At 42.1% G+C, this 18,459-nt stretch overlaps 1 protein-coding gene across 3 annotated transcripts; it reads right to left on the bottom strand.

Annotated features, from left to right (window-relative positions):
• Positions 1 to 641: 641 nt before the first annotated feature.
• Positions 642 to 16,681, bottom strand: LOC135545703 (sulfate transporter-like). Of its 3 annotated transcripts, XM_064973508.1 has the most exons (5): positions 16,584 to 16,669; positions 13,307 to 13,399; positions 7,291 to 7,909; positions 5,925 to 6,664; positions 642 to 5,747 (listed from the first exon to the last, which is right to left on the bottom strand). In XM_064973508.1, the coding sequence occupies exons 3-5, from the start codon at positions 7,891 to 7,893 to the stop codon at positions 4,946 to 4,948; spliced, it is 2,145 nt and encodes a 714-aa protein (XP_064829580.1). In that variant the 5' UTR covers positions 7,894 to 7,909; positions 13,307 to 13,399; positions 16,584 to 16,669; the 3' UTR covers positions 642 to 4,945. The 3 variants fall into 3 exon arrangements, with proteins under 3 accessions (XP_064829580.1, XP_064829578.1, XP_064829579.1); XM_064973506.1 differs by lacking the exon at positions 13,307 to 13,399 and having other exon boundaries at positions 16,584 to 16,681; XM_064973507.1 differs by lacking the exon at positions 13,307 to 13,399 and having other exon boundaries at positions 7,297 to 7,909; positions 16,584 to 16,681.
• Positions 16,682 to 18,459: the final 1,778 nt, after the last annotated feature.

Genomic DNA, 18,459 nt, shown 5'->3' with positions numbered 1-18,459 from the left:
GTTTATTAAAGGCAATGATACATTGTTTATTCGAGCAGTAATTCATGTTAGTAAAGTGGCAATTCTTGAATGGCGCTGGTATTTGAGCATAGCATTTTGGGAAAAATGTATTTCCTCCTCTTTGTCTGAGGAGGAGTAAGGATCGGACCAAAGAGTAGAGTGGTAAGTGTTCATGATGATTTTTAATAAAACTCAGAACACTAAACAGAAAGTAACAACATGAATATACAAAACCGCAACAGTACCGTGTGGCCAAAACACTCACACGGAAACAAACACCCACAAACCCAAAGTGAAACCCAGGCTACCTAAGTATGATTCTCAATCAGAGACAACTAACGACACCTGCCTCTGATTGAGAACCATACTAGGCCGAACACAAAAACCAACATAGAAAAACAAACATAGACTGCCCACCCCAACTCACGCCCTGACCATACTAAAACAAAGAATAAAATAACAGAACTATGGTCAATTTTTCTAGATCGTTTTTTTAATCTAAATCAACAAACCTGTCCTGAGTCAGAGTAGTGTTGAACGGTAATGCAAAAATGACTTGGATCAAATGTTGAAGGAGGCAAGGAGTAAATCAGTTGCATATCAGACCACCTAACAATTAGAAATAACGAGCAGAGACTGGCTTAACTAAATACATTTACTGACAGAGTATGTAAATATAGGGACATTCAGAAAGGCACTTCATTAAACATGATATTATATCATTTCAGAGGCACTTGAAAGTACAGGAGAACATTTACAATTTCCAGTAATAAATATTTCCCATCTGATGATCTCGTATGATCTCAACATTGATTGTCTCTATATTCTACATGCAAATATAACAGTTTTACAACTGCAATAAACTAAAGCAGACGGTAACACTCTTCCCCAGCACTGATTACTGACTCTAGCATAACTTTAGTCAAATGTAGCCAGAAATATATACTGCTATGGCTAAAGGAGCATAAGAACATAAATACAAAAGAAACATACAGCATTAAGGTATCAAAACCCCTGAAAGCACAAAGGAGGTTGGATTCAAAATGTTAATACAATTTTGCGTTTAGACTGATATGACCAAATCTTTCTGATATAAACTGAAAATTTCTCATTTACTGAAAGCTTCTTGCATTGCCTAAACTGTCTGGAGTGAAGGATTCTGGGAGTCTCTCTGAACAGCAGTCTGGAAGGCTGTAGGTGTAATAGATCAATAGAGGTGTTTTTCTACCTAAAAATGTACTTTCTACTGTTAATAAAGTTCTACATTCCAGAAAGCTAAGACAACACATTTATCAATCACTACTTCACCACAAGTTGCAACTGAAAAACAATCATGTATAATTTATAACTGACACATTCTCATACTGCATTCAAAACAGATAACACCCTCTTACTCTATAACCATTCATCTTGTTGACACCAGCTCTACTTTCACTGTGGTAACAAAGGATCAAAAATGTCAACAAAAGTAACCTTCCCACTGTTTAAACAAGAAACAAACATATAGGGAAAAAATGGGTGCTAAATCATGGTGCCACAGCCAGAGGACCGAACATTGCTTAAAAAAAAGAGTCCTAAAACTTGACAATGCATTCTGTCTTAGATGAGATTGTAACAGAAAGTTCATTTTGGTTCACAGTCTGACAAGATCAAGATTAAGATTACATACAGTGGGGAGAACAACTATTTGAAACACTGCAGATTTTGCAGGTTTTCCTACTTACAAAGCATGTAGGAGGTCTGTAATTTTTTATCATAGGTACACTTCAGCTGTGAGAGACAGAATCTAAAACAAAAATCCAGAAAATCTCATTGTATGATTTTTAAGTAATTAATTTGCATTCTATTGCATGACATAAGTATTTGATCACCTACCAACCAGTAAGAATTCCGGCTCTCACAGACCTGTTAGTTTTTCTTTAAGAAGCCCTCCTGTTCTCCACTCATTACCTGTAATGTGCACCTGTTTGAACTTGTTACCTGTATAAAACACACCTGTCCACACACTCAAACACTCCAACCTCTCCACAATGACCAATACCAGAGAGCTGTGTAAGGACATCAGGGATAAAATTGTAGACCTGCACAAGGCTGGGATGGGCTATAGGACAATAGGCAAGCAGCTTGGTGAGAAGGCAACAACTGTTGGCGCAATTATTAGAAAATGGAAGAGTTCAAGATGACGGTCAATCACCCTCGGTCTGGGGCTCCATAGAAGATCTCACCTCGTGGGGCATCAATGATCATGAGGAAGGTGAGGGATCAGCCCAGAACTACACGGCAGGACCTGGTCAATGACCTGAAGAGAGCTGGGACCACAGTCTCAAAGAAAACCATTAGTAACACACTACGCCGCCATCGATTAAAATCCTGCAGCGCACGCAAGGTCCCCCTGCTCAAGCCAGCGCATGTCCAGGCCCGTCTGAAGTTTGCCAATGACCATCTGGATGATCCAGAGGAGGAATGGGAGAAAGTTGTGTGGTCTGATGAGACAAAAATAGAGATATTTGGTCTAAACTCTACTCGCCGTGTTTGGAGGAAGAAGAAGGATGAGAACAACCCAAAGAACACCATCCCAACCGTGAAGCATGGAGGTGGAAACATCATTCGTTGGGGATGCTTTTCTGCAAAGAGGACAGGACGACTGCACCGTATTGAGGGGAGGATGGATGGGGCCATGTATCGCGAGATCTTGGCCAACAACCTCCTTCCTTCAGTAAGAGCATTGAAGATGGGTCTTGGCTGGGTCTTCCAGCATGACAACGACCCGAAACACACAGCCAGGGCAACTAAGGAGTGGCTCTGTAAGAAGCATCTCAAGGTCCTGGAGTGGCCTAGCCAGTCTCCAGACCGGAACCCAATAGAAAATCTTTGGAGAGAGCTGAAAGTCCTTATTGCCCAGCGACAGCCCCGAAACCTGAAGGATCTGGAGAAGGTCTGTATGCAGGAGTGGGCCAAAATCCCTGCTGCAGTGTGTGCTAACCTGGTCAAGAACTACAGGAAACGTAAGATCTCTGTAATTGCAAACAAAGGTTTCTGTACCAAATATTATTAAGTTCTGCTTTTCTGATGTATCAAATACTTATGTCATGTAATAAAATGCAAATTAATTACTTAAAAATCATACAATGTGATTTTCTGGATGTTTGTTTTAGATTCAATCTCTCACAGTTGGAGTGGACCTGAAGTTTAAATTACAGACCTCTACATGCTTTGTAAGTAGGAAAACCTGCAAAATCGGCAGTGTATCAAATACTTGTTCTCCCCACTGTATCTATACTGTAAACATGACATTCAACTTTCAGATCAAAGAATTCTAATCGTGCAATAAGCACAGCTTTTTGGATACATTTACATATGTTTCCGTTAGGCACAATAACAATATTGGTTGTGATTTGTCTGAGATAGATATTGTATATATGTTTATGTTGTGTATAAAGATATGTTTCTGTAGTGCCTTCGGAAAGAATTCAGATCCCTTGACTTTGTCCACATTTTCTTACGTTACGGCCTCATTCTAAAATGTATTATATAGTTTTTTCCCCCACATCAATCAACACCCATAATGACCCCCAAAAATATTTTGGGAAATGTTTGCAAATTTATGACAAGACCCTTTACTCAGTACTTTGTTGAAGCACCTTTGGCCGCGATTACAGCAGTCTTTTTGGGTATGACGCTACAAGCTTGTCACACCTATATAAAAAAAATATTTAACCTTTATTTAACCAGGCAATTTAACAAGGATTCTTCTCTGCAGGTCCTCTCAAGCTCTGTCAGGTTGGATTGGGAGAGTTGCTGCACAGCTATTTTCAGGTCTCTCCAGGGATGTTAGATCGGGTTCAAGTCCGGGCACAGCCCGGGCAACTCAAGGACATTCAGAGACTCCATTCCTGCATTGTCTTGGCTGTGTACTTAGGGTCATTGTCTTGTTGGAAGATGAACCTTTGCCCCAGTCTGAGGTCCTGAATGCTCTGGAGCAGGTTTTCATCAAGGATATCTCTGTACATAGCTCCATTCATCTTTGCCTCGATCCTGACTAGTCTCCCAGTCCCTGCCGCTGAGAAACATCCCCACAACACGATGCTGCCACCACCATGCTTCACCTTAGGGATGGTGCCAGGTTTCCTCCAGATGTGTCACTTGGCATTCAGGCCAAAGTGTTCAATCGTGGTTTCATCAGACCAGAGAATATTTTTAGGTGCCTTTTGGCAAACTCCAAGCGGGCTGTCATGTGCCATTTTCCTGAGGAGTGGCTTCCGTCTGGCCACTCTACCATAAAGGCCTGATTGGTGGAGGGCTGTCGAGATGGTTGTCCTTCTGGAAGTTTCTCCCATCTCCACAGAGTGACCATCAGGTTCTTGATCACCTCCCTGACCAAGGCCCTTCTCCCCCAATTGCTCAGTTTGGCCAGCTCTAGGAAGAGTTTTGGTGGTTCTAAACTTCTTCCATTTAAGAATGATGGAGGCCACTGTGTTCTTGGGTACCTTCAATGCTGCAGAAATGTTTTGGTACCCTTCACCAGCTCTGTGCCTCGACAGTCCTGTATCGGAGCTCTACGGACAATTCCTTGACCTCTTGGCTTGGTTTTTGCTCTGACATACACTGTCAACTGTGGGACCTTATATAGACAGGTGTGTGCCTTTCCAAATCAATGGATCAATCAATGGAAGCAGGATACACCTGAGTTCAATTTCAAGTCTCATAGCAAAGGGTCTGAATACTTATGTAAATAAGGTATATCTGTTTAATAATTTGAATACATTTGCTAGAATTTCTGAAAAACAGTTTTTGCTTTGTCATTATGGTGTATTGTGTGTAGATTGCTGAGGATTTGTATTTATGTAATCCATTTTAGAAAATTGGATGTAATGTAACAAAATGTGGTTAAAGTTAAGAGGTCTGAATACCTTCCGAAGGCACTGTACAATCTTTAAAGCTCTTGTTAACAGGACGTGTCACAGTCACCATTCTGAGATGAGAGGCTCTGTGCATAGAGGACGGCATCGCTGATGGTGAAAAACACTCTTTCCTTTTCTCCCATACCCTTCTCTGGGTAGTAACCACCTCTGTTCAGTGACTCCAGTACTGAGGTATTACACTGGGCCAGGAACACCTGTACCCCATTCTCCTTATAATCCTTATACACCTCCTTCAACGCATTGACCCCTGCTGTGTCCAGGAACAGCACCGAGCTGCAGTCTATCACCACAGAGTGGAAGTTGACTTGATTTGGTAGGAAGACTTTGGTGGTCAACTCTTTCTCTTTACCCTTAGTCCCGCCCTCCCCTCCTGTCGTCATGGCTACTTCTTCTTGCTTTCTCCTATGTTTCTCGAGCTTCCTGCGCCGGGCCTTCTCCCTGACGGGATCCAGGCCCAGGCAGCGGTACAGGGCCTTCTTGAACAGGCTCTGGTTGGCGTAGTAGATAGGCGCCTCGTAGCGGAAGATGGCCACTCCAGGCTGGGACTGCAGGCCCTTGTAGGAGGCCAGGTCCTGATAAAGCTCCCGATGGCCAGCCCGGCCCAGCTCTAAGGCCTGGGCTCTCTGGGTGCGGCCCAACACACAGAAGGCTGAGACCATAACCCCCACCAGCAGGCCAAGCTCGGTGTTTATCAACGCTGAGGTTGCCATGGTCACCAGCCAGATGGCGGTGTCCAAGCGGTTCACACGCCACATCCGCGGGACGTCTGTGAACTTAAGCAATGCTCCCCGGAGATTCACCAAGATGATCACTGCTAGCACACACCTGGAGAAGACATGGAAACACAGCAAGTCAATAAAGTCATCATCAAATCAGGTGGAACATTATTTTCTGGCAAACATTTTTCAATACGAGCAAACTATGTGTAGTGGAGGTTTAGATCTCATGAGATGAATATATATAGTAAAGCTAAGTGTTACACAGAGAATAGCATGATCTTACCTCTGCAGAGAGTAGAAGAGGGGGGAAATGACCAGCAGCACCAGCAGCAGCACCAGGGCTGTGACCAGGCCAGACATCTGAGTCTGGCAGCCTGTAGACTCCTTCACCAGGGTCTTGGTCAGAGCAGCGCTGGTGGTGAAGCAGCGAAAGAAGGAGGGCAGGATGTTACAGAAGCCTATGGCGTACATCTCCTGGTTGGGATCCACCACGTAGCCGTGCTTCTTGGCAAACATCTCAGACAGGGAGACGGTGATGGCAAAGCCCACAATGGCTATGGAGAAGGCATCTACCGCCACGTTGGGGATCAGAGACCAGGACGGGAGCTGGGGGGGCAGGAAGCCCGTGGGGATGGCGCCGGCCACTTTAGAGCCGTACTCCTCCTCGAAGTGGCCGAAGTGGGAGGCCAGAGTGGCAACGATGACAACAAACAGCTCGAAGGGGATGGGGGCTTTGAGTTTGGCCTTGAAGCGGTCGTTGAGTTCTTTGGTGGGGACCAGCACCGCCAGGCACACCGTGCTGGTGACCAGGTCACAGAGGTTGGTCTGGCCCAGGTTCTGGAAAAGGCTGACCCAGGTCTTGACGAGGGAACCCCAGCCCTGGGCGCGGGGCAGCTCCAGTCCCAGGAGGTACTTGACCTGGGAGGTCAGGATGGTGAGAGAGGCTCCCGTGGCGAAGCCGCTCAGGAGGGAGTCTGACAGGTACACGGATACAAAGCCCACCTGCAGGAGGCCCATCAACACCTAAAACCACAGAGTGAAAACAGAGAGGGAGTAACGGCTCTAGAAAAACAGAGAGGGAGTAACGGCTCTAGAAAAACAGAGGGAGTAACGGCTCTAGAAAAACAGAAAGGGAGTAAAGGCTCTAGAAAAACAGAGAGGGAGTAACGGCTCTAGAAAAACAGAGAGGGAGTAACGGCTCTAGAAAAACAGAGAGGGAGTAACGGCTCTAGAAAAACAGAGGGAGTAACTGCTCAAGAAAAACAGAGAGGGAGTAACGGCTCTAGAAAAACAGAGAGGGAGTAACTGCTCAAGAAAAACAGAGAGGGAGTAACTGCTCTAGAAAAACAGAGGGAGTAACGGCTCTAGAAAAACAGAGAGGGAGTAACGGCTCTAGAAAAACAGGGAGTAACTGCTCAAGAAAAACAGAGGGAGTAACGGCTCTAGAAAAACAGAGAGGGAGTAACGGCTCTAGAAAAACTGAGAGGGAGTAACGGCTCTAGAAAAACTGAGAAGGAGTAACAGCTCTAGAAAAACAGTAAAAGTCATACTTGTCAGGGCCAATGACAATCAACCTGTTATAACATGAATTAATTATGTTTGTCATTGATTTTCAACACGAGACATTGCACCATTCCCTCTCTACACACATTTACCTGGTAGACCCCTGCTGTAAATGTGACTGTGGTCCCCACCATGATGGCATAGCAGCTCCTATCACAGACCGGCCCTCCGGTGCTGTTCCCCATGCCCAGTCCCAGGGTAGCGTTGTTCCTGTTACTCTCTGTGATGTACCCTGCCAGTGCCAACTCCCTGTCCACCACCTGGCCCACCAGCAGGCACAGCACCCCGAAGATGCCCACAGATATGTGGCGTGAGGTGCCCAGCAGGGTGTAGATGATGCTGGAGAAGAAGGAGGTGTAGAGGCCATAGATAGGGTCCTGGCCTGCCAGCAGAGAATAGGCAATGGACTGGGGCACCAGCAGGATGCCCACTATCAACCCTGACATGACGTCACCCAGGATCCAGTCTTTGAGCTGGTAGCGTGGCAGCCATTTTAGGATGGGGACAAACCCTAGAACCAGGGCTTTGGCTCGCTCTGAGCTGCATGTGCACTGCTTTTTCAGTTGGTGAGAAACGGCTGTCCTCCAGTTTTCCTCCTCCTTCTCCCTTCTCTCCAGCACGAATGGGACGTGTGGGCCGCTCTCTGCTCCCTCATCTGCTGAGGCACAGCAGTACTCTTCAGCCATCATAGCAGGCCCCCCTTCACTTTACACAGAAAAAAAGACAGTTAAAAAAGTCCGTCGTTGGGAGCGGCGGTACTAATCTAACATATGGGAAAAAATGCAGGTGGTCACATTTTTTATGTATTTTTTGGCACAAAACTACCTCCATACTTCTATTCGTTTGTATGAGTTACCTCCAGACCAATCCTGTGACACTTGTGGGGGTTGTAGAGCAAAACGTTAAACACCATAATTTTCGTGACATTCTAACCTTTCCATAGTGGGGTTAGTTTGTAGCTCAAATAGTTTGGACCCGACAGACAGAAGTTGGCACATCAGCGTCACCGACTTCAGATTAGTCCCATGACACTTGTAGGGGTCCGATTTTTTGATGTCTCATGGTCAGACAAACACCGCTGTAGCTCGACCGCTGTAGGCCGACAGAGGCGGATGTGGTGGATTGAGACACAGCCCAGTTTAAGGTGATATCTCTAGCTTAAACTGAAAGATTTATCTTTTTATTATGTTACTTAGATTACTCTTAAGATGAAAGATGGCAACTGTTAACCAAACTGATATTTAATCCTAATGTCAAATAGTGGGTGCTTTATTTGCCCTGTTTCAGTTGGGGAACCCTGCTCTAATCGCTAGGCTATCGGCCGCCCACCGCTAGGCTACCTGACAATATGATTCATTTGGGGAACCCTGCTCTAACCGCTAGGCTATCGGCCGGCAACTTCTAGGCTACCTAATCAGTCATTGACATCATGTCACCAAGCTTGACAGTTATAATCAACTGACTCCAACGATCAATAACTACAGAGAAAACAGAAAGGGCCAAGATGTTTGGCGTCACAGGGTTATTGACTACTCATTTACTTACCAGTGTTCTCAATATAATCTTGACATGTCATATCCAGAAAATGGAACAAGTTGCTTGTGTAATAACTCTGTAAGTACAGTACAGTGTAACAAGTATTCTAAGTATTCATTGTTACCCTACTATACTTTGAGTGTTAATGATGTAGGTTTAGTTGCATTACATTGCACAGTAACAGGAACGTTATAACATAAGTTATAATTTCTTTCACAACCTAAAATCTCTCTGGTGTGTGCCTTTTTGTGTCAAAGGCAATGGTTGAGTGCGGGAGTGTTTGCCATAACAATTTGGAAAATTGACTGTGCAAATATTGGAGTTCCACTTCCTGGAGATAACGAGGATGTTAGGCTGTAGCCATAAAGACATACTAGCGGTGCTCGGGTCAGCTGTTTGTTGACCCACACCTGCCCGCAAATGCTAATAACCCATCCACAACCGCCTAACTGTGTTTAAGTGAAAATCTGAGGTCCTCACCGAAATATAGAAAATTAGCATGTAGGTTACAGTGGAACGATTGTTTGACAGGGGGTGCAGAATTGTTTGAGTGCCTGATTTAGATATGTTCCTGCTTATAATTTTCAACATTTTTGTGGGCTATTTGTTAGTCAATTGATCTGTAATTAGATACATGCAGCTTCTCTTTTGTCATTATATGTTGCCCTAGGAGACTAAATAAACCCTTGCTAACCCTTGCTGACAGAATGTCATAAATCGATATAATGAATGCTTCAATCTAGTTGACATGGGTAACGTTTCTCAGTTAACTCTGCTACTATCGAGGGGAGAGATGTTTATCGGTTTTAAATATATATATATATATATATATATATATATATATATATATATATATATATTCTGTGCAAAATATCCAAATGACATCAGTTTGTAAGGAAATAGAAAGCTGTGAAAATGACCCAACACGTTTCTGATAAGATTTCAGTTCGGCTTGGATGCATATTTAATGTGGTTGAATCTCACTATCAGGTTTAATGATGCTGATAAAGATAGCATGTGTAGAGGTGCACTCTAACTGCACATTCATATTCTCTCAAGATGCTGAAAGAAATTATATTTCTCCACCCTTGTTCCCAAGTGCAGATTTATCCCACATTTAGTGCATCCTTCAGGAGTTAATATTAAGGCTCTGTGAGAGGTTATAGACCTACAGTCAGTGTGCACATTTCAGTTTCCATTTAACCCATCTGAACAGTTGGCTACAGTTCCCTTGACCTGTTATTCAACTGAAATGTGTCTTGCGCATGTATCCCAACCCCTCTGAATCAGAGAGGTGTGAGGGGCTGCCTTAATGGACATCCACGTCATCGGCGCCCAGGAAGCAGTTGCTGTTGGGGCCTATTTGAAGTCCCTGTGTTGTGACTGTCAACAGGGGCGGACTTCGTGATTTGGAGGCCCCAGGCAGAGACCAGTCTGAGCCTCTTATCAGCACCTGTATCCCCCCGCCTAGAGTCTAAAGATCTGGGCTGGGTTTCTACTAAGCTAGCCTCGTTGAGAACCAGGCTTCCCTAATACGGGTAAGCCTAGGGAAGTTCATAAAAATAGCTAAATAGGGGTGGAGACCATGTGTAAATCAGCGACGCCTCACTCCACGTCAAACCCATCAAATGCCTTACTTTTACAGTCTATGGTGAGGATGGCCAGGAAATCGCAGATGAAAACCCCATCAAAATATGTTGATGTACCACAGGAGGTTGGTGGCACCTTAATTGGGGAGAACAGGCTTGTGGTAAAGACTAGGTGGAATGGTATCAAATACATGGCTTCAATGTGTTTGATGCCATTCCATTTGCTGCATTCCGGCAATTATTATGAGTTGTCCTCCCCTTAGCAGCCTCCTGTGTGATGTACAATATGTCGATTTTGTGTATAGAGTACATTTCTGACAAAACAGAATTACGTTTTACCTCCAGGTTCTTCCATTTTCTCCAATGTTGCAAAACTAAAATGCAGAACAACTCTGCAAAATGTGTCCTTCCCGGTCTAAAAACAGTGACGAACATAACACGTAGCACCAACGGGCATGTGGGGGAGGGTTCTTGAAATGTAACATCCATTCAAAATCTTGCCATTGGGAGCCAGCGGACCATTCAAACCATTTATGCAATACAAAATTCTCCAGGCGTGACAGCAATGTGATTTTGGAGGTATGGTAACTACTACTAAGCTTACATATGGATTTGTTTTAAGAAGGTCATACCAAGGATACGTTCGCTATTTATTTTGAATTTTAGAACCCCTGCAGGTATAAAAATATATATATACATTATCAGTCAAAGGTTTGGACACACCTACGCATTCAAGGTTTTTTCTTTATTTTTACTATTTTCTACATTGTAGAATAATAGTGAAGACTTCAAATCTATTAAATAACAAATATTGAATCATTTAGTAACCAAAAAAAGTGTTAAACATATGAAAATAGATTTTATATTTGAGATTCTTCACAGTAGCTACCATTTGCCTTGATGACAGCTTTGCACACTCTTGGCATTCTCTCAACCATCTCCATGAGGTAAACACCTGGAATGCATTTCAATTAACAGGTGTGCCTTGTTAAAAGTAAATTTGTGGAATTTCTTTCCTTCTTAATGCGTTTGAGCCAATCAGTTGTGTTGGGACAAGGTAGGGTGGTATACAGAAGATAGCCTTATTTGGTAAAAGACCAAGTCCATATTATGGCAAGAACAGCTCAAATGAGCTGAAACAACAGTCCAGAGAAATGACAGTCCATCATTACTTTAAGACATGAAGGTCAGTCAATCCGGAAAATTTCAAAAACGTTGAGAGTTTCTTCAAGTGCAGTCGCAAAAACCATCAAGCGCTATGATGAAACTGGCTCTCGTGAGGACCGTCACAGGAAAGGAAGACTCAGAGTTACCTCTGCTGCAGAGGATAAGTTCATTAGAGTTAACTGCACCTCAGATTTCAGCCCAAATAAATGCTTCATAGAGTTCAGGTAACAGACACATCTCAACATCAACTCTTCAGAGACTATGAATCAGGCCTTCATGGTCAAATTTCTGCAAGGACACTAAGGACACTAATAAGAAGAAGAGACTTGCTTGGGCCAAGAAACACGAGCAATGGACATTATACCGGTGGAAATCTGTCCTTTGGTCTGATGAGTCCAAATGTTAGATTTCTAGTTCCAACCGACGTTTCTTTGTGAGATGCAGAGTAGGTGAACAGATGATCTCCGCATGTGTGGTTCCCACCGTCAAGCCTGGAGGAGGTGTGATGGGGTGATTTTTTGGTCCAACCACCGTGCCTTTGTGAGACGCAGAGTAGATGAATGGTTGATCTTCGTATGTGTGGTTCCCACTGTGAAGCATGGAGGAGGAGGTGTGATTGTGTGGGGGTGCTTTGCTGGGAACACTGTCTGTGATTTACTTATAATTCAAGGCAACTGAATCAGCATGGCTACCACAGCATTTTGCAGCGATACGCCATCCCATCTGGTTTGGACTTAGCGGGACTATCATTTGTTTTTCAACAGGACTATGACCCAAAACACACCTCTAGGCTGTGTAAGGGCTATTTGACCAAGGAGAGTGATTGGTTTGGGATGAGTTGGACCACAGAGTGAAGGAAAAACAGCCAACAAGTGCTCAGCATATGTGGGAACTCCTTCAAGACTGTTGGAAAAGCATTCCATGTGAAGCTGGTGAGATGCAGAGTAGGTGAACGGGAATCTCTGCATGTGTGGTTCCCACCGTGAAGCCTGGAGGATGAGGTGTGATGGTGCTTCGCTGGTGACACTGTAGGTGATTTATTTAGAATGCAAGGCACACTTAACCAGCATGGCTACCACAGCATTCTGCAGCGATACGCCATCCCATCTGGTTTCCCCTGAGTGGGACAATCATTTGTTTTTCAACAGGACAATGACCCAACACACCTAAGGCTGTGTAAGGGCTATTTTATCAAGAAAGAGAGTGATGCAGTGCTGCATCATATGACCTGGCCTCCACAATCACCTGACCTCAACCCATTTGGGATGGTTCGGGATGAGTTGGACCACATAGTGAAGGAAATAAGCCAACAAGTGCTCAGCATATGTGGGAACTCCTTCAAGACTGTTGGAAAAGCATTCCAGGTGAAGCTGGTTGAGAGAATGCCAAGAGTGTGCAAAGTTGTCATCAAGGAAAGGGATGGCTACTTTGAAGAATCTAAAATGTTTTCATTTGTTTAACACATTTTTGGTTACAACATGTTTCCATACAGTATGTCTTATTTCATAGTTTTATGTCTTCACTATTACTCTACAATGTAGAAAATAGTACAAATAAAGAAAAAACATTGAATGAGTAGGTGTGTACACAGTACCAGTCAAAGTTTGGACACACCTACTCATTCAAGGGTTTTTCTTTATTTGTACTATATATTGATGAAACATTGAATTTGGCTTTACTGCTATTAGCCCATAGAAACACAATGAATAACAGATTCATACATGGAAAAACTGAAATGTAATCAAAAGGAAGAATGTTTTGAAATGTCTGTCCCTATACTTGAGAGATATTAAGAAAGCTCAAGAATTACCCGTATATCTTGACGTGGAAATGCCCTATTCACTTCCATACATTTTTCGGCCCCATTACCAGGCTACCTTCAGACGCGTGACACGTGGGGATCCTAAAATAGAAAAATGGTGAACACGTGAGTTTCATATTTCCGTAGGGGGGTCATATAGAGCCTCACAATCATCACACATAACAAGCTATCATCCTCTTTTACTACTTCATCTAAATCTTTTCCAAACATTACTTTTCTTGCCCTCCCTTCTCTTATTTTCAACTCTCCATTTTGCAGCTTTTATCTTATTGAATTAAACTCCGACATTGTCCTTTTAGCCTTCGTGGTTCGATGTTCACTTTCTGCCACGTCCTAAAAGCATTTGGTGATGGCTGTGTAGGCTATTTGGGGCGTGTACATTTTAGGCCGTAAAGCGTAGCCTTACATGCTGACCAGACCGGACACGTCGCTTGCGCGAGATTCGCAAAATACATTTAGAAATCCATGTTATTCAATTATTGCACCTACAGTGCCCACGTGCGCCAACGAGCGTCTGCAACGCCAAGGGCTAAAATAGAACTCCTTCCTATTTCTGACCCGGATTGCGCTGAAAGTCCTACCTCTCCTATCTCCTCATTGGTTTATAGAAGTAGGTACCCACGTGCATCTCCTCTTTGGTTGTACCCACGTGGGTGATTGAAAGACGAACTGTTTTGCCGGTAGTCATGGTAATACAATGAAAGTTTAGATGGATCACCATATAAATTAAACAATAAAAAAGCCTGGAAGGAGGAGAGATGACTAGAAACGATTCGGTTGGCCGTTTTATGTGTGGATTAATTGTCGGAGTAGAGGTCCTTGTGCATTTCAGGTAAAATAACAACTCAATGTTTATATCCCGGGACAAATTAGCTAGCAACAGCAAGCTAGCGAAATAGGACAAATTAACGTTAGCTAGCAAGTGCAAGCTAACTAGCTAAATTGCCATACATGTTTAATGCTTTTCGACCTGTCCCCAAATTAATGTAATTGGTTCAGTCTGTTTTGATATTTTAACCTGCGTGTCGTGATCACGTTTGGTGTGGGGAAGCAAAAAAGAATTATGCACGATAGCACACGCGCAGCTGGTTTGGGTTCCATGTTACATGCTGACTACACCGCTTGCGTCACGTGCACTAGCGTTGCAAGATAAATTTGCACATACATGTTATTCAATCATTGCACCCACGCTGCTCGTGCACGTCAACGAGCGTCTGCGTTACCAGTTGCTAAAATAGAAATTGGTTCTGCTTGTGATGCTTGACGCGCTGCAAGTCCCGCCTCTCCCATCTCCTCATTGGTTTTTAGGAGCACATACCCACGTGGGTGATTGAAAGATGAACTGAGGTCCACACTCCAGTTGGTTGCCAACCGCCATATGAAGTCCAAAGAAGATGAAGAAGCCTGAATGAGGAGATTACTAGAAACTAACTCTGTTTAACGTTACCCTTTTATCTGTGGATTAATTGTCGGAGTAGAGGACCATGTGCATTTCAGGTAAAATAACAACTCAATGTTTATGTCCCGGGATAAATTAGCTAGCAACAGCAAGCTAGCCAGCTATTGTCATAAATGTTTCATAGTTTTTGACCTATCTGCAAATGAATAGAGTTGGTTCAGTTTATTTTGATACTTCATTCTGCATGTCCTGATCGCGTCTGATGTGGGTGGACAAAATCAACATGAGCGCGATGGCGCACGTAGACGATATAGATATAAATTGCACAAGAATTATAATTGTTATGGATTTTTTACTTATTATTTTATCTTCATTCAACCAGCCCACCACCCACCTGCCCACGGTAATGACTGTCAGTATGCATATAGGGCATACATAAAGCACCGATCTATAGGATTAATGCGTCATGCAACACAATAGACTATTTCATGACCCTAAACCCGCTCGCTCGCCCCCCGGTTATGAGTCAACCCACTCATCACTAATGCATATAGTAACGGTAATGACGGTCACTGTGCATATAGGGCATACATAAAGCACCGACCTATAGGATTAATGCGTCATGCAACACAATAGACTATTTCATGACCCTAAACCCGCTCGCCCCCCGGTTATGAGTCAACCCACTCATCACTAATGCATACAGTAACGGTAATGACTGTCACTGTGCATATAGGGCATACATAAAGCACCGATCTATAGGATTAATGCGTCATGCAACAGACCGACTGAGAGAAAGTAATATGTGGTATTGCCTATAGTAGCTAGTCTACATAGCTATAGCAAGGCAAAAGTGCATGTCATGCATATGCAGTGATGTAAAGTACTTAAGTATAAATACTTTAAAGTACTACTTAAGTCGTTTTTTATGGTATCTGTACTTTACTTTACTATTTATGTTTGACTACTTTACCTCACTACATTCCTAAAGAAAATATTGTACTTTTTACTCCATACATTTTCCCTGACAACCAATAGTACTCGTTACATTTTGAATGCTTAGCAGGACAGGAAAACTGTCAAATTCATGCACTTACCAAGCGAACACGTGGTCACCCTTACTGCCTCTGGCCTGGCAGACTAACTAAACACAAATTCATCTTTTGTAAATAATCTTTGAGTGTTCCCCTGGCTATCCTACATTTTAAAAACAAGAAAATGGTTCCATCTGCTTTGATTAATATAAGGAATTTTAAGTGAATTTATACTTTTACTTTTAATTTTGATACTTAAGTATATTTGAGCAATTACATGTAATTTTGAAACTTAAGTATATTTCAAACCTTTTAGACTTTTACTCAAGTAGTATTTTAATGGCTAACTTTTACTTACTACCTTTCTATTAAGGTATCTATACTCTTACTCAAGTATGACAACTTGGTACTTTTTCCACTACTGTGCATATGCCATCTTTTTTGATAGTCCTACTGTCTTCAGATATAATTAGACCTAACGTTACTCTTTTTAACCCTGTACATAATGGTTTAAACGACATTAACCTCATACAAAAAAAATATATGTAGGCCTAATCGATGAAGTCAAGAAAGTATTTGTTATAAAGTTGTTATCGTTAAATATGAAATAGCCTAAAATATTTGTCAATAACTTATACAACGGCAAATTTAGGTTACATTAGGTTATGAATGAGGACCATTGTGAACAGGTTGTCAACGTGTACATCACCAGGTTGCCTACTGTACAGTACTTTGTTGACAGCAGTTTAGACAACATGCACGCACATATCTAACAAATCATTCTCTTCGGTTACTATTAATTCGGTCTATTCAATTGCATAACATTACTCACCTGAGACTGTTAATGCTCTCCATTTATCAAGTTATTAGTAACAAAATCATTGGATACTTTTTGTATAGTTCAGCCGGAGATTTGTAGCGCTCGGCGCGTGTACGTAATGACGTTTGAAGCCCAACCCGAACGCCCATATCACATGATATGCTACAGGAAACCCCTTTCACGTGACAGCACACGCACACAAGTTCTCAAATTCTCTAAAAAGAGTAGCATTCTCTTCTGAATCTAGGAAGAAAACAGTCAGAAAACATCACACCATATATCACTGATGATGTGTCGAGTTGAGAAACTATATAGTGATGCAACGACTTCTCTTTAGTGCAACCAAATGGCATGAAGTGTAACTTTGACATGCCACAGTTGGGTGCAACCTGGTATCAGAGCATTTCGGATTATTCTGTACGTAAATACGCATGATCACCATTTAGTATTATAGGATAATGCCATAAGGAAGAAATAGGCTATTTCAGTTTAAGGTTTAATCTTTATTCCACACCAATAAATAGTATGATTATTTACGAGGTTATGTTAAATTGTGTTATATTACATTAGAATCCCAATGGAATAGTTGTTGTACAAATAGTAGGATGTATAGTATCCTACGTCTTGATTGCACCAGTATGCCTTTACCGGTTTGGTATGATATCTTACTTTCAGATACTGGTATAATGGTTGGACAATATCATACATTTTCAACAACAGATTGGTCGTACAGTATCCAATGTTTTGAATGCACCCGTAAATGCTTTGACCGAATCAATATTGCTTCACCTGTTCATCTATGACGAATTTAATATAACAATGCATGGTGAGATTTACACAACAATCCAAATAACTTTGTTCAGGGTTTACATTTCACCCACTAATGAGTTAGATTGTGGGCCAATATGTAATGTATGTTATTTTTTATTCTATGTTTTATTTGCATGTAATGTTTTTATGGAGGAATAAAGATTAGACCTTAAACTGAAATAGCCTGTCTTTATATCCTATGTACAACAGCTTTTCTAGACACCTGCCTGCCTGCCCTTCCTCCTTACATCCGTTTTGTCTTGATAATGATGAGTGATGATAGTAAATATTCTTATGCCACTGTCAGCTGAAGGGTGGGACTATAAACAACAACAAAAACAAGATAACTAATGTAAAATATACTATATCCGTAAAATGTATATAGGTTCAGAACTTTTGTGAAACATCACAGCGCTTTTGAGAAATATATGACAAATAGAAATAAAAACCCGAATGGTCTTCATAAATAGATGGGAGGGATTGAGGGTAGCTGAAGGATGGGACTAAAAACAAACAAAAGATAACACATGTAAATATACTGTGTCCGTAAAATGTATATAGTATACATAAGCTGGAAGTAGAACTGTTGTTGTCCATTAGTTTAATCCAATTAGGGGAGGATTGTACGGTTAGGTGAAAATAAGAAAGGAAAACATAACATATATATATATATATATATATATATATATATATATATATACTGGACCAGTCATTAGTTTGGACACACCTACTCATTCCAGGGTTTTTCTTTATTTTTACTATTTTCTACATTGTAGAATAATAGTGAAGACATCAAAACTATGAAATAACACATATGGAATCATGTAGTAACCAAAAAAGTGTTAAACAAATCAAAACAGATTATATTTTGGTCACACCCTGATCTGTTTCACCTGTTCTTGTGCCTGTCTCCTCCCCCCTCCATGTGTCGCCCATCTTCCCAATTATGCCCTTTGGTATTTATACCTGTGTTCTCTGTCTGTTTGTTGCCAGTCCGTCTTGTTCGTTCAAGCTTACCAGCAGTTTTCCTGTCAGCGCCTTATGTTTCCCAGCCTCTCTTTGCTAGTCCTCCCAGTTC

This window comes from Oncorhynchus masou, chromosome 9 (genome assembly GCF_036934945.1).
Source record: "Oncorhynchus masou masou isolate Uvic2021 chromosome 9, UVic_Omas_1.1, whole genome shotgun sequence".
Lineage (NCBI taxonomy): Eukaryota > Metazoa > Chordata > Actinopteri > Salmoniformes > Salmonidae > Oncorhynchus > Oncorhynchus masou.
The sequence above is the reverse complement of the archived record's forward strand: the minus strand, read 5'-3'. Positions and strand labels throughout refer to the sequence as shown.

Bases quoted from the DNA above. Each gene is read 5' to 3' on its own strand.
- LOC135545703 (XM_064973506.1), bottom strand. From the start codon at position 16,606: ATGGAGAGCATTAACAGTCTCAG. The intron at 6,665-7,290 runs GTGTGTAGAGAG...CTGTGGTTTTAG, and splicing joins CAGGGGTCTACCAGGTAAAT to GTGTTGATGGGCCTCCTGCA. The intron at 5,748-5,924 runs GTAAGATCATGC...TGTCTTCTCCAG, and splicing joins CTCTTCTACTCTCTGCAGAG to GTGTGTGCTAGCAGTGATCA.